The sequence below is a fragment of the Littorina saxatilis genome, linkage group LG11 (assembly GCF_037325665.1).
Source record: "Littorina saxatilis isolate snail1 linkage group LG11, US_GU_Lsax_2.0, whole genome shotgun sequence".
Lineage (NCBI taxonomy): Eukaryota > Metazoa > Mollusca > Gastropoda > Littorinimorpha > Littorinidae > Littorina > Littorina saxatilis.
Window position 1 is genome coordinate 17,641,300 of NC_090255.1, and position 21,881 is coordinate 17,663,180.

The following is a 21,881-nucleotide window of genomic DNA, read 5'->3' on the forward strand; positions in this document are numbered from 1 at the left end:
TCGAAATCAATTTAAAAACACTTTTATCTTATTCCTTGTCGGTTCCTGATTCCAAAAACATATAGATATGATATGTTTGGATTAAAAACACGCTCAGAAAGTTAAAACAAAGAGAGGTACAGAAAAGCGTGCTATCCTTCTTAGCGCAACTACTACCCCGCTCTTCTTGTCAATTTCACTGCCTTTGCCATGAGCGGTGGACTGACGATGCTACGAGTATACGGTCTTGCTGAAAAATGGCATTGCGTTCAGTTTCATTCTGTGAGTTCGACAGCTACTTGACTAAATGTTGTATTTTCGCCTTACGCGACTTGTTACATTTAGTCAAGTTTTGACTAAATGTTTTAACATAGAGGGGGAATCGAGACGAGGGTCGTGGTGTGTGTATGTGTGTGTGTGTGTGTGTGTGTGTGTGTGTGTGTGTGTGTGTGTGTGTGTGTGTGTGTGTCTGTGTGTCTGTGTGTCTGTGTGTGTCTGTCTGTGCGTGTGTGTCTGTCTGTGCGTGTGTGTGTGTAGAGCGATTCAGAGTAAACTACTGGACCGATCTTTATGAAATGTTACATGAGAGTTCCTGGGTATGATATCCACAGAAGTTTTTTTCTTTTTTTCGATAAATGTCTTTTATGACGTCATATCCGGCTTTTTGTAAAAGTTGAGGCGGCAATGTCACACCTTCATTTTTCAATCAAATTGATTGAAATTTTGGCCAAGCAATCTTCGACGAAGGCCGGACTTCAGTATTGATTTCAGCATGGAGGCTTAAAAATTAATTAATGACTTTGGTCATTACAAATCTGAAAATTGTAATTAAAATTAATTTTTTTATAAAAGATCCAAAATTACTTTTATTTTATTCCTTATTATGTTCTGATTCCAAAAACATATAGATATGTTATATTAGGATTAAAAACAAGCTCTGAAAATTAAAAATATAAAAATTATGATTAAAATTAAATTTCCGAAATCGTCTTATTCCTTGTCGGTTCCTGATTCCAAAAACATATAGATATGATATGTTTGGATTAAAAACACGCTCAGAAAGTTAAAACGAAGAGAGGTACAGTAAAGCGTGCTATGCAGCGCAGCACAACCGCTACCGCGCTGAACAGGCTCGTCACTTTCACTGCCTTTTGCACTAGCGGCAGACTACGTTCAGTTTCATTCTGTGAGTTCCACAGCTTGACTAAATGTAGTAATTTCGCCTTACGCGACTTGTTGTTGTTTGTTTTTGTTTTACGCAGCGGAAACTAAGAAGAAGAATAAGAAGACGAAGAAGACAAAAGGAGACGAGGAAGAAGACGGAGAAGAAGGTAAACCTATTGCTATTAACGACTTTTATGTCACCCTTATACGAATATGATTTTTTCCCCGTCTAGCCCCTCCTCCGGATAAAACTGTTAAAAAAACTACGAACGTATTTTCTAAAGGGGTAGACACTTTAATTGCCGCAATGTCGCGTTACTTGCAACAGGGCAGGCCGATTTTGCGACAAAACAATTCACAACAAGCAATAAATTCTAGTAAAAACACACAAAAGTTAACAAATACGAACATACTTTCTTGAGGGGTAGACACTTAGGGCAGGCCGATTTCGCGACAAAAGAGTTCACAACAAGCAAACCGCCCGGAAGTCCTCCTAAAACGTTAGGCTCCCCCCCCCCCCCCCCCCCGAAAAAAAAGAAGAAAAAAAGAGTTCACTACAAGCAAACCCGGAAGTCCTCGCAAAATGTTGGGCCCCCCCCCCCTCCTCCTCCCCCCCCCCCCCCTCACATATGTAACTTCAGCAGGACCGACGACGCACTGCAGATTATCCCAGCCCGCTCGTCTGTGCCGCTGAAACTGCGCAGGTACATTCTGCCCATAATTGCTCTCAGTCTCGCGCCTCCCCTTCAATGTGTGTGTTGTCCTGTTGAAATTTTAATCTTTCTATATTCGCACGCACTAGTGCACAGCACACCATGCAGTGCACGGATAGTGTACTTCACCACACCCAACAAATCTCTCGCCCGTTTTCCCCGTTTCACTGGCACACCGGACTATCGCAGTTTTCCCTACAACAGCTGTTTACGGTAAACCACGTTCTGTGGCCACAGCTCGGCAAGATATTTATTATTATGGCTCAAGCGGTTTGTTCGCTGTGCACCGTGTGTCCGTGTGGGCCGCTAGTGTGGTAGTCACAGTCGCTTGAAAAGTGTAGTCTCTCTTGGATTCTCTCAACTTTACAGCTTTTTGCATTGTGTTCCAAATTACTTCTTATTTTTGTTAATTCGGACTGTTTCAGCTTCCATCCCCCTGCATTAGGAGGTTGGACTTGTTTTGTTTGTTCATTGTTCTGTGGTATGTGGAGCTTCCGCGAAGATCAACTACGGCCTTTTGCTTTTGACAGTGAGTAGACTTATTGTAGTCACATAGTCCCTCAAATTACTGCTTTCTGCGTGACGGAGTTGTAACTTTATTATTGTCTCCAGTTCCATCTTTTGTCTGTGCGTGTGAAGAGGCCGCCAACATACTTCGGCCTGTGTTTTAGCCAGCGAGTCAGCAAGGACAATTACTTCTTTTGACTGCAGTGTCAACGTATTGTATCTCTGAAGTGACAGTCGCGGCGTCATATTATTATGCGTATCTAGCAATGTCTCAGCTTTGTGGCTTCCATTCGTTTTGAATGTGCATGTGGAGTTATACTGATTCACAACGCTTGTATCAGTTTTGACAGTGAGTAAACCACAGATATACCAGTTAATGTCTCAGTGGGGGTACATCGACTAACTTTTTTTTGACTTTTAACAACTTGTTGTTAGCTATCACAGTCGCTACTTGTTATCACGGATTCTCTCGAATTATCCAAATTCCTGCTTTACAGGTTTTTAACTTTATCTTCTATTCATTCATTTCTGAGTGTGGAGATATAGGCTAAGTGTCAGTGAAGCCATTCACTAGCTCGGTTACCTTTTCAGGCTAAGATATATATACTGAAAGGCATAAATTCTGCAAATAGTGCATTGAACGATTTTGCTCTCAAACGAAAATCAGATTGAACCTGTAATTTGTAGTTGACATCTTGAGTGTTGGAGCAAATGTTTCACGCTGTCAGCGTGCGCTTTGCAGTATTGCTGATCCAGCCACAGCTCACTGTGCTAATAAAGACAATGGGCTGAACGGGAGACAATAACGTAAAAAAGATATTGTATGGCCCTATAAAATGCAACTGGCTGTTTGGCTGTATCCAGATATCGCAATCATGCCACGACTTGATGAAGGAGAGAGACAGCAAGCGATTGGGATGCTTAAAGCTGGCCAAAGCATTGAACGTGATGAACACTAAACGTTTTCCGAAATCATTGCGCTTGGACTCAGTCACTTTTTTTGAAAAATTGTCATTTCATGATGTTCTATTCAAAATCAATTAAGCGAAGGTTTATAAACACTAAAATGGCCAATAAATAAAATATTCAAACATTGAAAACATTCACCACTGAGTTGATTTTTTGTGATTTTTTAAAGTTCCGTTTGCGGAATTTATGCCTCTCGGTATATAAGTGTCAGTGGAGCTCGGTTACCTTTACAGGCTAACTAACTACAGTCGCTTTTCAGAGTCCTTCATATTGTGGATTCTCTCTCCTACCTTGCCGCTTCCGGGGTTGCGAGGTTGTATCTTTCAGTATTCAATATTCTGTGCATGTTGGCTGGTTGTTTTCTGTGCAGGGTGAATATTTCAAGTTCAGGTGAATTATATTTGCAGATTGACAAAGGTGTCATTTTGGAAAGAATAAATTCATTACAAAAAATGGCGAGCGCAACTATGATGGCCTGATGGAGAAGACGTTGGCCTCCCAAGCGGAAGGTCGTGGGTTCGAATCCCGACCGCGCCTGGGTGGGTTGAGGGTGGAGCTTCCCAGGTCAACTCATGTGCTAGTGCCTTCGTCATCCTGAACTCAGGTCAAAAATGAGTTACTTCCCTTCGGGTCTCATTCTATCCCTGACAGGATGCCTTGGTTTTCATTGTCTGGAGAGGAAATCGATTTTTTTTAACATATTTAGATCTTTTCGTAATGTGTTATGGATATAAGCAGATTCGCGATCGTCGATAATGATTTTTCATGGTGTTGTGTAATTTTTAAATTACAAAGGAATTGATATGAAAGACAGTTTCAAGCGAGCTATCTTTCGCGGATGTATATACTGTGCAAACAACTCTAAAGTGTCACGTGATAATCAACTTTTGCTTGGGTGCGCGCCGGTGCAGACGATTTTTTCTGTAACCAGTTGAGAGTGATGCAACCATATATCACGGTCCCGACAGCAGTCTCAAAATTTCGACTTGTTTTGACCTCAGAACGATGTCTTTATCATAACAGTGAAGAACAGAACAGAGATCACTGTCGAAGTCGGCCAATCTGCAATCATTTTCGTCTCGCGAACACTGATCTCAAATTTAGATCGGTGCTCGCAAAAAACATATAGGAGATAACTCTGTATTCTTGTTTTCATAGATTCACGCAATAATTTAGCATGCTGTCAGAGACAAACTGGCGATAGCCGTGGAGCGATGATTATCAGAATGGTGCCTTCGTGTGTAAACCCAAGCACAAGACCATGTGCACACAAAAAAGCTCCTGTAATCCATGTCAGAGTTCAGTGGGTTTTAGAAACACGAAAATACCAAGCACGCATCCCCGAAAATGGCGTATGGCTGCCTAAATGGTGGGGTAAAAACAGTCATACATGTAAAAACCGCGGGAGTTCCAACCCATGACGCAAAAGAAGAGAAACATTCTTGAGAAAAAAAGTTCCCACACTGCACAGAGCGCTCCGTGGTTGTTAAATTTTTTTTTTTTTAATATGTGTCCTCGCGGAGGGATGCTCGAATTCTGTTAAAAGAGTTAGATCTCGCCAGATCTGCGGCGGTAAAAATGATGGTGTACGCGAGAATGGTGGTATCTTTTACTGTCAGGAGAGCGTGTCAGTAATATGCCAAAAGATCTCTTGAATCTGTCATTAATTTGACTTCTTTTCTTGGGTCTATAGCCCAATAATAATTGGGCGAAGTCGGTTTCGCGAAGTCTACTTTATGAAGCTCGTTGCACGAAGCTTTAGCACTGGATTTTCGGTACAGAAAAAGAATTCGCGAAGTCTTCGTAACGTCAACTTCGGGAAATCTTTGCGAATTCAACTTCGGGCTCAATTCAGGACAGCTCTAACGCGCTTTCACTGAGCGCTTCTACAACCCAGCACCGAATTCAAACTATAGCAGGTACATGTGTCAGAAACTCAGTCACACAGCGGAGTGATTTAGTGTAGAACGAAGCACTGAGGCCCGCATGAATATATTAGTGTTATCACTTTTGTTTCTCTTGACAGCGGCCAAGCTACTCAAGTAAATGATAACTTTACTGCACGTGGTCAACTGGGTCAGGAAGCGGCATTGGAGGGTTGTTATTGTCGCTAGATTACGGTGAATGGTTAAACGATACTCTGTTTACACGACGATTTACACAATGGTTTACACGACGATTTACACAATGGTTTACACGACGATTTACACAATGGTTTACACGACGATTTTCACAATGGCTTACTCGACGATTTTCAAAATGGTTTACATGACGATTTACACAATGGTTTACAGGACGATTTACGCAATGGTTTACAGGACGATTTACACAATGGTTTACAGGACGATTTACACAATGGTTTACAGGACGATTTACACAATGGTTTACAGGACGATTTACACAATGGTTTGCACGACGATTTACAAGATGATTTACATCTAAAACTAACGTGTTCTGTTCAAAAATGTTTATTTAAATCCACAAACAGGGAATACAGATTTATTGTTTTCGCCATTACTGAGACGTTTTGTGTTTGCACGGAACAGCAGGTGCAGCTAGGTTCTCGTTACTGGCTCGCGTTAAAATGATTACACTCGTAAAATGATACGTTTTTGTTGGAAACATCGGCAGTCTCGTTGTTTAAATGCCAAGTGCTAATTGGTTTTTGAAACACTGTACAAAAGGCATCAAATGGATTCAATGACGCGCGAACCTTGCCTTTGTGAATTTAATTTTGAGGGGTGTCTGTGTTGTAGGCCCTACAGTACAGACACTACAGGTAAAATCAATCTGCGTATTGAATATTGTTGTTGAATGGATGGCCTTTCCCGTCATACAACTGGTATTACATAATCGGCCTCAGCATCAAGATCTGCACTCAAACGCTTCTGTCTAGTTTTTTTCAATGACGTGTAGTATAGAATTGACAGCGATCGCAGACGCCATTATCCAAAGCAGTATTTAACAAGAAGAACAAGCACAAGCATTTATTTCGCCATATAGCATAACAGCCATTGGTATTTGTCCTGGTGGGGAAACACTCATACATCCATACACTCCTTGCACATACGAAACAAATCGAAAAATCTATTAAACAAATAACAAGTGCAAGTATGAACCCTGGCTCTAAAGGCCCGACCAGACACTCCCGGCCGACCCTGTCCACATTTGACTTATGCTCAAAACGGCGCACCGCGTCGTGCTATGATCGCGAAGCGTTATTTGCAGAAGAATAGCGCGTGTTCTAATTTCTATGACACAGACATAGAACGACGGAAATTTGACCAATCAGAGCAAACCAGAGCGATGACGTCAGCTGCTCGCGGCGCGGCAGTCGAATGCAACTGAACGGTGACCCGCTCACTGATACCGCGTTGTGAAAAAAATCGTCGATGTGTGGCCACTCGGCAAATCCCGCGCGACGCACAAAACGGCCTGCGGCGCATAGAGCGTAAAACGGCGGCCAAATGTGGTCGGCCCTTTACTGGAACCAGTGAGTCTTTTACGCTGATTAGTCAAAGCAAGTCTGAAACAAATTGATTGAACCATACAGGGTGCCCCCACCTCCTCTTAACAAATACCATAGACACGAATGCGGACTAATACATTTTTTATATTTAGTCAAGTTTTGACTAAATATTTTAACATCGAGGGGGAATCGAAACGAGGGTCGTGGTGTATGTGCGTGTGTGTGTGTCTGTCTGTCTGTGTGTGTGTGTAGAGCGATTCAGACTAAACTACTGGACCGATCTTTATGAAATTTGGCATGAGAGTTCCTGGGTATGAAATCCCCGAACATTTTTTTTTCCTTTTTTTGATAAATGTCTTTGATGACGTCATATCCGGCTTTTCGTGAAAGTTGAGGCGGCACTGTCACGCCCTCATTTTTCAACCAAATTGGTTGAAATTTTGGTCAAGTAATCTTCGACGAAGCCCGGACTTCGGTATTGCATTTCAGCTTGGTGGCTTAAAAATTAATTAATGACTTTGGTCATTAAAAATCGGAAAATTGTAAAAAAAAATAAAAATTTATAAAACGATCCAAATTTACGTTTATCTTATTCTCCATCATTTGCTGATTCCAAAAACATATAAATATGTTATATTCGGATTAAAAACAAGCTCTGAAAATTAAATATATAAAAATCATTATCAAAATTAAATTGTCGAAATCAATTTAAAAACACTTTCATCTTATTCCTTGTCGGTTCCTGATTCCAAAAACATATAGATATGATATGTTTGGATTAAAAACACGCTCAGAAAGTTAAAACAAAGAGAGGTACAGAAAAGCGTGCTATCCTTCTTAGCGCAACTACTACCCCGCTCTTCTTGTCAATTTCACTGCCTTTGCCATGAGCGGTGGACTGACGATGCTACGAGTATACGGTCTTGCTAAAAAATGGCATTGCGTTCAGTTTCATTCTGTGAGTTCGACAGCTACTTGACTAAATATTGTATGTTCGCCTTACGCGACTTGTTTTTAGTTACGATAACTTCAGACGATGAAGAATCGGCTGCAGCTTACACGATTTTGTGGCCGAGTTCATTCACTATGTAGAAGAACCTTTCACATTGTTTTGTGTGTGTGCAGAGAAAGCACAAACAAATAACCTTCAATGTATGAGTGTATAGATCTTTAAAATGGTGTGACAATGAGTACCATATATCATTCAAACTTTATGCTTCAACACCTGTGTTTATTGTGGTTTTGATGTTCCAGGTGTCGACGGACGTAAATTAGGAAACAAGCACAGCGTCAGTCAACCTACGCATGTTGAAGGAGACACCAGGGAAGAGAGATAATATGAGACGAATCAAGTCCTTGGATGGCAGACAACTTGCAGGCAACAAAACACTGCAACAGTGAATCTTCACTCCTGAGTGGCATATTGTGAAATGTATTGACCTTTTATCGTGACAAATGCAATGGGCAGCGATGCTTTAGAATTCTTTCGTTTTGGCTTGGACGGTAACTCAGTGACAGCGTGAAAAGAAAGGACTCTGAGTCACTCGTGAAACTCGACCGTCGTCATCACCAGTGACGTCATCACTAAAGCGAAACCGACACAAACAACAATGTCGTCAACAACTTCATTAATACAAAAACAATAAACAACCATCGATTTGGAGGGAAAAAACCCACGCAACTGCAACAAACAATCCATCCCAAAACAGCACATCTTCACCACAAGGAGAGAAACGATATCAGCCAAACCGAGGAACGTGATTGTGAACTATTTTCAACTCAAAGCTTGACTATTTCCATCGTAAGAGGAAGCGATAGAATCATTGTAACAAAGAACTTCATGCTTAGCCCAGCGTTCATGACATCTCCGTTTTGAAATATTTGTCGCCGTCTTCCACAACAACTGTGAGCCATGGCAATGAACCGCATGACACGCGGGAACCTTCAGTTCATCCTGGGCCTAGTGCTGGGAATCACCGCGTCATTCATGCTGACGTCATACCGGCAAATGACGCAATCTAGCGTGATGGTACACCTAGACTCACGAGAGCATAAATCGAACCAAGACCTGCAGAGGGTGCTGCTACCGGACGCGCATGACCTGGACGAGCACGCGTTCCACGAGATGATGGAAAAGAATCAAGACATCCCATTGGTCGGCGGAGGCGAGGCTAAGGCTGTCAAGTTTGAGGATGAGCACGCGCATCATGGTAAGTGATGATGACTTACTTTCTTTCTTTATTTGGTGTTTAACGTCGTGTTCAACCACGAAGGTTATAATTATCGCGACGGGGAAAGGGGGGAGATGGGATTTCTTACATACTGTTTGACTAAAATCTTTACAAAAATTGACTATATTCTATACAAGAAACACTTAACAAGGGTAAAAGGAGAAACAGAATCCGTTAGTCGCCTCTTACGACATGCTGGGGAGCATCGGGTAAATTCTTCCCCCTAACCCGCGGGGGGTAGTGAAGATGACGATGGTGGTAATCTTGATGATGATGATGATGATGATGATGATGATGATGATGATGATGATGATGAGTGTGATCGTAGTTTTGATGATAACGCTGAGGAGGAGGAGAAGTAAAGGAGGAAGAAGAAGAGGAGGAGGAGGAGGACGTCTACGACGACAATATGATAAACCAGATCAGTTGGATGATGATAACGACGACGAATTCTCCTTGTTTAATAAGGAAAGTTAAAAATAACCGGACGTATTTAAGTGAATTCGATTTTGGTATTGTCCTTTAGGCCAAAAAAAAAATTGTCTGTTTCTGGTAACATGGCTAAAACAAATAGGGTCGGTAGGTAGGGATTTTTTTTATTTTTTTAAAAATCTTTTTTTTTACCCCAAATGTAGACCAATAAAACTAACTTTAAAAATCGCGCAAAGAGACTGGATTCACTATACTGTATACATAGAGACAAGACACTCAACACATTTACAAATCGTCAGCGGACTTTCGTTTTCACACGTTTTTGTTGTTCATTTTCTCACCCTGTCCTTTACCACCAAAAAAAAATAAAATTTTGAGTTTGGAAAAAAAAAGTTTAGGGTCGGCGCCGAAATTTAGGGTCGGTCGGGTGACCAGAAACAGACAATTTTTTTTTGGCCTTACCATTGAACGTACACTAACATGCACTCTTTTGTAGTCTCGGCTAGCCGCTTAAATATAATTATATGAGTTGTTGTCGGACTCTGACGTCACATGGCTCAAAGAAGGGAAATCCAATGTTCAATCGATACATAGCAATTTACACCGTCCACTCGCTAACTGCATTATAAACTCAACGTTTCATAAGGAATAATTACATGCCTGGTAAAAACGTGTATGGCTTTTTTGAAGACAAACGAAAGCGATTAAAATAAACCGCGACTTCTCTTCCTGACCCTCTACCCCAAAATCAAACCTCTAACGTCAAAAACTAAATAAATTCGAGAAGACGTCATATTAATGCGAACTATATGGCGTCATGTAAACATTCTGTCGCCTCTCCTGCATATGTCTCGCAGAAACTGAACAAGATTTTCGAGAACGAAGATTGTCTTGGTGAATTCTGCATAATTATCAGCAGGAGACAATTACTCATTAGGTCACCGCTAGGCTGTGCATGTACCGGTGTCGGATGTCATTAAATGGTTATGTTTTGCTGTTGTAGGGACATTTTCAACCTGTCTTCACCAGGAGTGGATCACATCATTTTTAAGGGGGGGGGGGGGGGTCCACATTTCTTTTAGAGACAATTCGACGACGCGAAGCCATTTAGTTGAGGGCGCGAAGCGTTTAAACCTCATAGGGGGGTTCGGGGGCATGCCCCCCTGAAAATGTTGATAAAAACAAGGAAAATGGAGCAATCTGAGCCAAGAAACTTCCCCTAATACACCTTTCAAAAAGTAAATTTAAGAAGCCAAATATGGATCAAAACAAGGACAATTGACCGATCTGGTACAACCTGAGCCAACAAATTACCCAACTACGTTCCAAAACTGTCATCTAGAAGACAAAGGCCGGCTCATAGGGGGTCCGGGGGCTTGCCCCCCCCTCCCCCCGGAAAATTATGATAAAAAGCAAGGAAAATGGAGCAATCTGGTGCAATCTGAGCATCAGTTTTTCTTTATTTTCATTCTTTTTGTTTTTTTGTCTTTTTGTTATATTTAGTCAAGTTTTGACTAAATATTTTAACATCGAGGGGGAATCGAAACGAGGGTCGTGGTGTATGTGCGTGCGTGTGTGTGTGTGTGCGTGTGTGTGTGTGTGTAGAGCGATTCAGACTAAACTACTGGACCGATCTTTATGAAATTTGACATGAGAGTTCCTGGGTATGAAATCCCCGAACGTTTTTTTCATTTTTTTTATAAATGTCTTTGATGACGTCATATCCGGCTTTTCGTGAAAGTTGAGGCGGCACTGTCACGCCCTCATTTTTCAACCAAATTGGTTGAAATTTTGGTCAAGTAATCTTCGACGAAGCCCGGACTTCGGTATTGCATTTCAGCTTGGTGGCTTAAAAATTAATTAATGACTTTGGTCATTAAAAATCGGAAAATTGTAAAAAAAACATAAAAATTTATAAAACGAACCAAATTTACGTTTATCTTATTCTCCATCATTTGCTGATTCCAAAAACATATAAATATGTTATATTCGGATTAAAAACAAGCTCTGAAAATTAAATATATAAAAATTATTATCAAAATTAAATTGTCCAAATCAATTTAAAAACACTTTCATCTTATTCCTTGTCGGTTCCTGATTCCAAAAACATATAGATATGATATGTTTGGATTAAAAACACGCTCAGAAAGTTAAAACAAAGAGAGGTACAGAAAAGCGTGCTATCCTTCTTAGCGCAACTACTACCCCGCTCTTCTTGTCAATTTCACTGCCTTTGCCATGAGCGGTGGCCTGACGATGCTACGAGTAAAATGGCATTGTGTTCAGTTTCATTCTGTGAGTTCGACAGCTACTTGACTAAATGTTGTATTTTCGCCTTACGCGACTTGTTTATTTTAGGCTGGGTCCGGAAACCCCGGAAGGCCCCCCCCCTGGATCCGCCCCTGTCCACCCAGTTATTAAAATCTGTGAACGTTAACAAAACAAAGGAAAGCACTGTTTGTACGTCATCACCCCCACCCTCATCACCGAGGGAGGGAGAGACACAGGGATAATAATTCAGGTTGATGAATTTCAATGCCGGTGGGGTAATGTGGCAATACATATTCGATTTAATCAATTGTTGAGAAGACGGCATGCCCCCGGCCGCTAAATAACCCTGTAAATGAAATCAGATAGATTTACACCCAAAGTGGTGATAAAAGGCGGTGTAGATAAAGACACACCCAGTGACTGTCTCAACACAGACGGACCTATGGACAGACGGACGGGCAGGCAGGCAGGCAGGCAGACAGGTAGACACGTATGCAGACTTACAAACAGACAGAAACACATTCACATACTCACACAGACCCATGGACACAGCAGACACTGTCACACATACGAAGAGAGAGAGAGAGAGAGAGAGAGAGAGAGAGAGAGAGAGAGAGAGAGAGAGAGAGAGAGAGAGAGAGAGAGAGAGAGAGAGACACACACACTTACACACACACACTTACACACACACACACACACTCATACACACACACACACGTACACAAACAGACACACACACACACACATAGGCACACATGCACACACGCACGCATGCACACACGGACGCACGCACGCACGCACACACACACACACACGCACGCATGCCAGCACGCATGCACGCCAGCACGGACGCACGCCAGTACGCGCGCATTTACAAATCTAGACAAGGATCCTACATAACTGATTACACTTTTACAGTCACAATAAATCGCATGCAAATGGCCCCTGCTGCTGTAGGATCAGTTCAATTACCCCCCCCCCCCCTCCCGCCCCCGACCCCTTGTGTAGAATTAATGTTGGTTTCACTTCTGTCTGTATCGATTAATGGTGATTCGAGCAAGAAGCTGCAGCCAGTGTAGTCAAGCCTGCATGAATAAGAAAACAAGTCGCGTAAGGCGAACATACAATATTTAGTCAAGTAGCTGCCATTTTTCAGTAAGACCGTATACTCGTAGCATCGTCAGTCCACCGCTCATGGCAAAGGCAGTGAAATTGACAAGAAGAGCGGGGTAGTAGTTGCGCTAAGAAGGATAGCACGCTTTTCTGTACCTCTCTTTGTTTTAACTTTCTGAGCGTGTTTTTAATCCAAACATATCATATCTATATGTTTTTGGAATCAGGAACCGACAAGAAATAAGATGAAAGTGTTTTTAAATTGATTTGGAACATTTAATTTTGATAATAATTTTTATATATTTAATTTTCAGAGCTTGTTTTTAATCCGAATATAACATATTTATATGTTTTTGGAATCAGCAAATGATGGAGAATAAGATAAACGTAAATTTGGATCGTTTTATAAATTGTTATGTTTTTTTACAATTTTCCGATTTTTAATGACCAAAGTCATTAATTAATTTTTAAGCCACCAAGCTGAAATGCAATACCGAACCCCGGGCTTCGTCGAAGAATACTTGACCAAAATTTCAACCAATTTGGTTGAAAAATGAGGGCGTGACAGTGCCGCCTCAACTTTCACGAAAAGCCGGATATGACGTCATCAAAGACATTTATCAAAAAAATGAAAAAAACGTTCGGGGATTTCATACCCAGGAACTCTCATGTCAAATTTCATAAAGATCGGTCCAGTAGTTTAGTCTGAATCGCTCTACACACACACACACACACACACGCACGCACGCACATACACCACGACCCTCGTTTCGATTCCCCCTCGATGTTAAAATATTTAGTCAAAACTTGACTAAATATAAAAAGCCAGGTAATTCGCCTTCGTTAGAACGAGACAGAACTGCATATTACTTTCTGTTTGTCTGGCTGAGTGAACCAGGGCGCGCGCTTGTGTGTGTGTGTGTGTGTGTGTGTGTGTGTGTGTGTGTGTGTGCGTGCGTGCGTGCGTGCGTGCGTGCGTGCGCGTGTGTGTGTGCGTGCGTGTGTGTGTGTGTGTGTGTGTGTGTTAAATAGAGATTACTACAGTGACTTGCTGTGCCGTACCAGATTTACACGAGTTGCTCTCTTAAAGATTGAATGGCGAGCAAAAGCGAGCTTTCCAATAATTGATAAAGCAACGAGTGTAAATCTAGAACGACACAGCAAGCCATGTAGTATTCTTTTTAAACTACATACTGTACTTGCGTGCCATCCGCTCCAAATATACCGGAGTCGACGCGTCCAAATTGAAGACGCTTCTTATGGAACCTCGTTCCGAGTCCTCAAAAGCCTCGTGCAATCTTTGACGTCAAAGCAAAGAGACGTCACTCTGGAAACTATAGCTTGATGTATTAGTGCTAAAATTTCTTCCAGGGGAAACAGCAAGCGCAAAAGTGTTCCCAGAACAGGGCCGGACTAGGCGAAGAGGAGGGGGGGGGGGGGGGGGGGGGGTTGCCAGTGGTGGCCCAGGGGGATGTCCCCCCTGGCGGCAGGGGCGGATCAGTTCATTTTATGACTGGTTTTTTTCAAAAGTATATTGTGAAGATATGGGTGTGAAGGCGCGAAGCGCCGAGCCGACGGCGTGAAGCGTCTAGCTTGCTAGGTGGGTCCGGGGGCATGCCCCCCCGGAAAATTTTGAAAAAAAGGATGCAAAATGGTGCAATCTGGTGCATTCTGAGGATGATCATTACCAGTTTCAGGCAGCAGATTTTGTCACTGATTAATACCCCAAAAATTGAAACTCAATGTAAAATAAAGAAATGCATACCTCATTCAATATTTTTATTTTTTGGCTGGGGGGGGGGGGGGGGGGGTCCGGAAACCCTAGAACCCACACCCCCCCCCCCCTCGTTGTGGGGGTCAGGGGGCGAAGCCCCCTGAAGCTGACGGGTAGGTCATATTCTGAGATAGGAAAATGGTCGCTCCTTGCATAAAACGGCATAAAATAAGCAATAATAAAAAAAAAATTAAATAAGTAAGGTACATGTTTAGGCTAGGGGGGGGGGGGGGGTTGCGCAACCCCCATAACCCCCCCGGTAGTCCGGCCCTGCAGAATGACGTTTGTCTCGGCGACTTAGGCATCATTAGCAGTGGAAAAGCAGGTTCCTGCCAGACTTGTTTGACACGACCTCATTTACATGATATCAGCACGTGCGAATTGAACGATATTGTTATCTCATGAGTGGTCTCTTTCACGTTAGTAAGATAATTAGTTTTTCACATATATCTGGTTTTAACACTTTTGTTCGGGGGTTTACATTTTTTTCATAAATCGCTTTTACACAGGATTGTCTCAGATCTGCAAACCTGTCGTCCAAACGTACGAAATGGGCGTTTAAAAGGAATTTCACTGACAAAAATAGCGACTTAGCTGACAGTGAGGCCTTACAGAGGAGTGTATAACTAGGCTTTTTGTAAGTAATTATCACGAAGACCTAATTAGCATCTCAGCGGCAAAACATTATTTCTCGAGCAAATTATAGCCGAGTGGTTTGATTGTCTTGCATCGATTCTGAGAGAAACACACAGCGAAATGGAAAGTAGTTGTGAGTTTGTTTGTTTTTGACTCACATGCGAAGCAAAAGTGAGTCTATGTACTCACCCGAGTCGTCCGTCCGTCCGTCCGGCCGTCCGTCCGGCCGGACGTCCGGCCGTCCGGAAAACTTTAACGTTGGATATTTCTTGGACACTATTCAGTCTATCAGTACCAAATTTGGCAAGATGGTGTATGATGACAAGGCCCCAAAAAACATACATAGCATCTTGACCTTGCTTCAAGGTCAAGGTCGCAGGGGCCATAAATGTTGTCTAAAAAACAGCTACTTTTCCCATTTCCTCTGAAGTTGTTGAGATTGAATACCTCACCTATATATGATATATAGGGCAAAGTAAGCCCCATCTTTTAATACCAGTTTGGTTTACCTTGCTTCAAGGTCAAGGTCACAGGAGCTCTTCAAAGTTGGATTGTATACATATTTTGAAGTGACCTTGACCCTGAACTATGGAAGATAACTGTTTCAAACTTAAAATTTATGTGGGGCACATGTTATGCTTTCATCATGAGACACATTTGGTCACATATGATCAAGGTCAAGGTCACTTTGACCCTTATGAAATGTGACCAAAATAAGGTAGTGAACCACTAAAAGTGACCATATCTCATGGTAGAAAGAGCCAATAAGCACCATTGTATTTCCTATGTCTTGAATTAACAGCTTTGTGTTGCATGACCTTGGATGACCTTGACCTTGGGTCAAGGTCACATGTATTTTGGTAGGAAAAATGTGTAAAGCAGTTATTAGTGTATGATGTCATTGCTAGGTTTAGTTTTGAAGGTCAAGGTCATGTAAAGGTCAAGGTCAAGCATGTGAGTCGTATGGGCTTTGCCCTTCTTGTTTAATAATAAAAGGAGGATCTATCCTTGTACGTGAGGGCTAAAATGAGAAAGAGCGGAGGGAGGAGGGGGTTGGAGGGTGGGGGGGGGGGGGGGGAGGAAAATAATTAAAGAGACAAAGATAGTGAGAGATAGAGAGACAGTGAGAGATATATAGAGACAGAGACAGCGACAGAGAGACAATGAGAGAGAGAGAGAGAGAGAGAGAGAGAGAGAGAGAGAGAGAGAGAGAGAGAGAGAGTGTGTGTGTGTGTGTGATGGAGACAGAGACAGGTAGAGAAAGACAGATGGAGACGGAGACAGGTAGAGAAAGACAGATGGAGACAGAGACAGGTAGAGAAAGACAGATGGAGACGGAGACAGGTAGAGAAAGACAGATGGAGACAGAGACAGGTAGAGAAAGACAGATGGAGACGGAGACAGGTAGAGAAAGACAGATGCAGACAGAGACAGGTAGAGAAAGACAGATGCAGACAGAGACAGGTAGAGAAAAACAGATGCAGACAGAGACAGGTAGAGAAAGACAGATGGAGACGGAGACAGGTAGAGAAAGACAGATGGAGACGGAGACAGGTAGAGACAGATGGAGACAGAGACAGGTAGAGACATATGCAGACAGAGACAAGTAGAGAAAGACAGATGCAGACAGAGACAGGTAGAGACAGATGGAGACAAAGACAGGTAGAGACAGATGGAGACAGAGACAGGTAGAGAAAGACAGATGGAGACGGAGACAGGTAGAGAAAGACAGATGCAGACAGAGACAAGTAGAGAAAGACAGATGCAGACAGAGACAGGTAGAGAAAGACAGATGCAGACAGAGACAGGTAGAGAAAGACAGATGGAGACGGAGACAGGTAGAGAAAGACAGATGGATGGAGACAGGTAGAGACAAATGGAGACAGAGACAGGTAGAGAAAGATGGAGACAGAGACAGGTAGAGACAGATGGAGACAGAGACAGGTAGAGACAGATGGAGACAGAGACAGGTAGAAAAAGACAGATGGATGGAGACAGATGGAGACGGAGACAGGTAGAGACAGATGGAGACAGAGACAGGTAGAAAAAGACAGATGGATGGAGACAGGTAGAGACAGATGGAGACGGAGACAGGTAGAGACAGATGGAGACAGAGACAGGTAGAGACAGATGGAGACAGAGACAGGTAGAGAAAGACAGATGGAGACGGAGACAGGTAGAGAAAGACAGATGGAGACAGAGACAGGTAGAAAAAGACAGATGGATGGAGACAGGTAGAGACAGATGGAGACGGAGACAGGTAGAGACAGATGGAGACAGAGACAGGTAGAGAAAGACAGATGGAGACAGAGACAGGTAGAGAAAGACAGATGGAGACGGAGACAGGTAGAGAAAGACAGATGGAGACGGAGACAGGTAGATACAGATGGAGACAGAGACAGGTAGAGAAAGACAGACGGAGACAGGTAGAGAAAGACAGACGGAGACAGAGACAGGTAGAGAAAAACAGATGTAGACAGAGACAGGTAGAGAAAGACAGATGGAGACGGAGACAGGTAGAGAAAGATGGAGATGGAGACAGGTAGAGAAAGACAGATGGAGACAGAGACAGGTAGAGAAAGATGGAGATGGAGACAGGTAGAGAAAGACAGATGGAGACAGAGACAGGTAGAGAAAGACAGATGGAGACAGAGACAGGTAGAGACAGATGGAGACAGAGACAGGTAGAGAAAGACAGATGGAGACAGAGACAGGTAGAGACAGATGGAGACAGAGACAGGTAGAGAAAGACAGATGGAGATGGAGACAGGTAGAGACAGATGGAGACAGAGACAGGTAGAGAAAGATGGAGATGGAGACAGGTAGAGAAAGACAGATGGAGACAGAGACAGGTAGAGAAAGACAGATGGAGACAGAGACAGGTAGAGAAAGACAGATGGAGACGGAGACAGGTAGAGAAAGACAGATGGAGACAGAGACAGGTAGAGACAGATGGAGACAGAGACAGGTAGAGAAAGACAGATGGAGACGGAGACAGGTAGAGAAAGACAGATGGAGACGGAGACAGGTAGAGAAAGACAGATGGAGACAGAGACAGGTAGAGACAGATGGAGACAGATAGAGACAGATGGAGACAGAGACAGTTAGAGAAAGACAGATGGAGACAGAGACAGGTAGAGAAAGACAGATGGAGACAGAGACAGGTAGAGACAGATGGAGACAGAGACAGGTAGAGACAGATGGAGACAGAGACAGGTAGAGAAAGACAGATGGATGGAGACAGGTAGAGACAAATGGAGACAGAGACAGGTAGAGAAAGACAGATGGAGACGGAGACAGTTAGAGACAGATGGAGACAGAGACAGGTAGAGAAAGACAGATGGAGACAGAGACAGGTAGAGAAAGACAGATGGAGACAGAGACAGGTAGAGAAAGACAGATGGAGACAGAGACAGGTAGAGACAGATGGAGACAGAGACAGGTAGAGACAGATGGAGACAGAGACAGGTAGAGAAAGACAGATGGAGACAGAGACAGGTAGAGAAAGACAGATGGAGACAGAGACAAGTAGAGAAAGACAGATGCAGACAGAGACAGGTAGAGAAAGACAGATGGAGACGGAGACAGGTAGAGAAAGACAGATGGAGACAGAGACAGGTAGAGACAGATGGAGACAGAGACAGGTAGAGAAAGACAGATGGAGACAGAGACAGGTAGAGAAAGACAGATGGAGACAGAGACAGGTAGAGAAAGACAGATGGAGACAGAGACAGGTAGAGAAAGACAGATGGAGACGGAGACAGGTAGAGAAAGACAGATGGAGACAGAGACAGGTAGAGACAGATGGAGATGGAGAGAGGTAGAGAAAGACAGATGGAGACAGAGACAGGTAGAGAAAGACAGATGGAGACGGAGACAGGTAGAGAAAGACAGATGGAGACAGAGACAGGTAGAGAAAGACAGATGGAGACAGAGACAGGTAGAGACAGATGGAGATGGAGAGAGGTAGAGAAAGACAGATGGAGACGGAGACAGGTGGAGAAAGACAGATGGAGACGGAGACAGATAGAGACAGATGGAGACAGAGACAGGTAGAGACAGATGGAGACAGAGACAGGTAGAGAAAGACAGATGGAGACGGAGACAGGTGGAGAAAGACAGATGGAGACGGAGACAGATAGAGACAGATGGAGACGGAGACAGGTAGAGACAGATGGAGACGGAGACAGGTAGAGAAAGACAGATGGAGACAGAGACAGGTAGAGAAAGACAGATGGAGACGGAGACAGGTAGAGAAAGACAGATGGATGGAGACAGGTAGAGAAAGACAGATGGAGACGGAGACAGGTAGATACAGATGGAGACAGAGACAGGTAGAGAAAGACAGATGGAGACAGAGACAGGTAGAGAAAGACAGATGGAGACAGAGACAGGTAGAGACAGATGGAGATGGAGACAGGTAGAGAAAGACAGATGGAGACAGAGACAGGTAGAGAAAGACAGATGGAGACTGAGACAGGTAGAGAAAGACAGATGGAGACAGAGACAGGTAGAGACAGATGGAGACAGAGACAGGTAGAGAAAGACAGATGCAGACGGAGACAGGTAGAGACAGACAGATGGAGACAGAGACAGGTAGAGAAAGACAGATGGAGACGGAGACAGGTGGAGAAAGACAGATGGAGACGGAGACAGGTAGAGAAAGACAGATGGAGACAGAGACAGGTAGAGAAAGACAGATGGAGACAGAGACAGGTAGAGAAAGACAGATGGAGACGGAGACAGGTAGAGAAAGACAGATGGAGACGGAGACAGGTAGAGAAAGACAGATGGAGACAGAGACAGGTGGAGAAAGACAGATGGAGACAGAGACAGGTAGAGAAAGACAGATGGATGGAGACAGGTAGAGAAAGACAGATGGAGACAGAGACAGGTAGAGAAAGACAGATGGAGACAGAGACAGGTAGAGAAAGACAGATGGATGGAGACAGGTAGAGAAAGACAGATGGAGACAGAGACAGGTAGAGAAAGACAGATGGAGACAGAGACAGGTAGAGAAAGACAGATGGAGACAGAGACAGGTAGAGAAAGACAGATGGAGACAGAGACAGGTAGAGAAAGACAGATGGATGGAGACAGGTAGAGAAAGACAGATGGAGACAGGTAGAGACAGATGGAGACGGAGACAGGTAGAGAAAGACAGATGGAGACAGAGACAGGTAGAGACAGATGGAGACGGAGACAGGTAGAGAAAGACAGATGGAGACAGAGACAGGTAGAGAAAGACAGATGGAGACAGAGACAGGTAGAGAAAGACAGATGGAGACGGAGACAGGTGGAGAAAGACAGATGGAGACGGAGACAGATAGAGACAGATGGAGACGGAGACAGGTAGAGACAGATGGAGACGGAGACAGGTAGAGAAAGACAGATGGAGACAGAGACAGGTAGAGAAAGACAGATGGAGACGGAGACAGGTAGAGAAAGACAGATGGATGGAGACAGGTAGAGAAAGACAGATGGAGACGGAGACAGGTAGATACAGATGGAGACAGAGACAGGTAGAGAAAGACAGATGGAGACAGAGACAGGTAGAGAAAGACAGATGGAGACAGAGACAGGTAGAGAAAGACAGATGGAGACAAAGACAGGTAGAGAAAGACAGATGGAGATGGAGACAGGTAGAGAAAGACAGATGGAGACAGAGACAGGTAGAGAAAGACAGATGGAGACAGAGACAGGTAGAGAAAGACAGATGGAGACAGAGACAGGTAGAGAAAGACAGATGGAGACGGAGACAGGTGGAGAAAGACAGATGGAGACGGAGACAGATAGAGACAGATGGAGACGGAGACAGGTAGAGACAGATGGAGACGGAGACAGGTAGAGAAAGACAGATGGAGACAGAGACAGGTAGAGAAAGACAGATGGAGACGGAGACAGGTAGAGAAAGACAGATGGATGGAGACAGGTAGAGAAAGACAGATGGAGACGGAGACAGGTAGATACAGATGGAGACAGAGACAGGTAGAGAAAGACAGATGGAGACAGAGACAGGTAGAGAAAGACAGATGGAGACAGAGACAGGTAGAGAAAGATGGAGATGGAGACAGGTAGAGAAAGACAGATGGAGACAGAGACAGGTAGAGAAAGACAGATGGAGACAGAGACAGGTAGAGAAAGACAGATGGAGACAGAGACAGGTAGAGACAGATGGAGACAGAAACAGGTAGAGAAAGACAGATGGAGACGGAGACAGGTAGAGAAAGACAGATGGAGACAGAGACAGGTAGAGAAAGACAGATGGAGACAGAAACAGGTAGAGAAAGACAGATGGAGACGGAGACAGGTAGAGACAGATGGAGACAGAAACAGGTAGAGAAAGACAGATGGAGACGGAGACAGGTAGAGAAAGACAGATGGAGACAGAGACAGGTAGAGAAAGACAGATGGAGACAGAAACAGGTAGAGAAAGACAGATGGAGACAGAGACAGGTAGAGACAGATGGAGACAGAAACAGGTAGAGAAAGACAGATGGAGACGGAGACAGGTAGAGGAAGACAGATGGAGACAGAGACAGGTAGAGAAAGACAGATGGAGACGGAGACAGGTGGAGAAAGACAGATGGAGACGGAGACAGATAGAGACAGATGGAGACAGA

The 21,881-nt window shown here is 43.6% G+C and overlaps 1 protein-coding gene across 2 annotated transcripts in view; it reads left to right on the forward strand.

Moving 5' to 3' along the window:
* The first annotated feature begins 2,050 nt into the window (after positions 1-2,050).
* LOC138979904 (glycoprotein-N-acetylgalactosamine 3-beta-galactosyltransferase 1-like) overlaps positions 2,051-21,881 on the forward strand; it is a 60,913-nt gene continuing 41,082 nt past the window's right edge. Inside the window, exons 1-2 of one of the 2 annotated variants that reach the window (XM_070352673.1) lie at positions 2,051-2,385; positions 8,056-9,011. In XM_070352673.1, the coding sequence (XP_070208774.1) occupies positions 8,714-9,011 (298 nt within the window). In that variant the 5' untranslated portion in view covers positions 2,051-2,385; positions 8,056-8,713. Of the gene's footprint in view, positions 2,386-3,761; positions 3,937-8,055; positions 9,012-21,881 lie in introns of those variants that run through there. The other variant, XM_070352674.1, reaches the window with a different exon arrangement.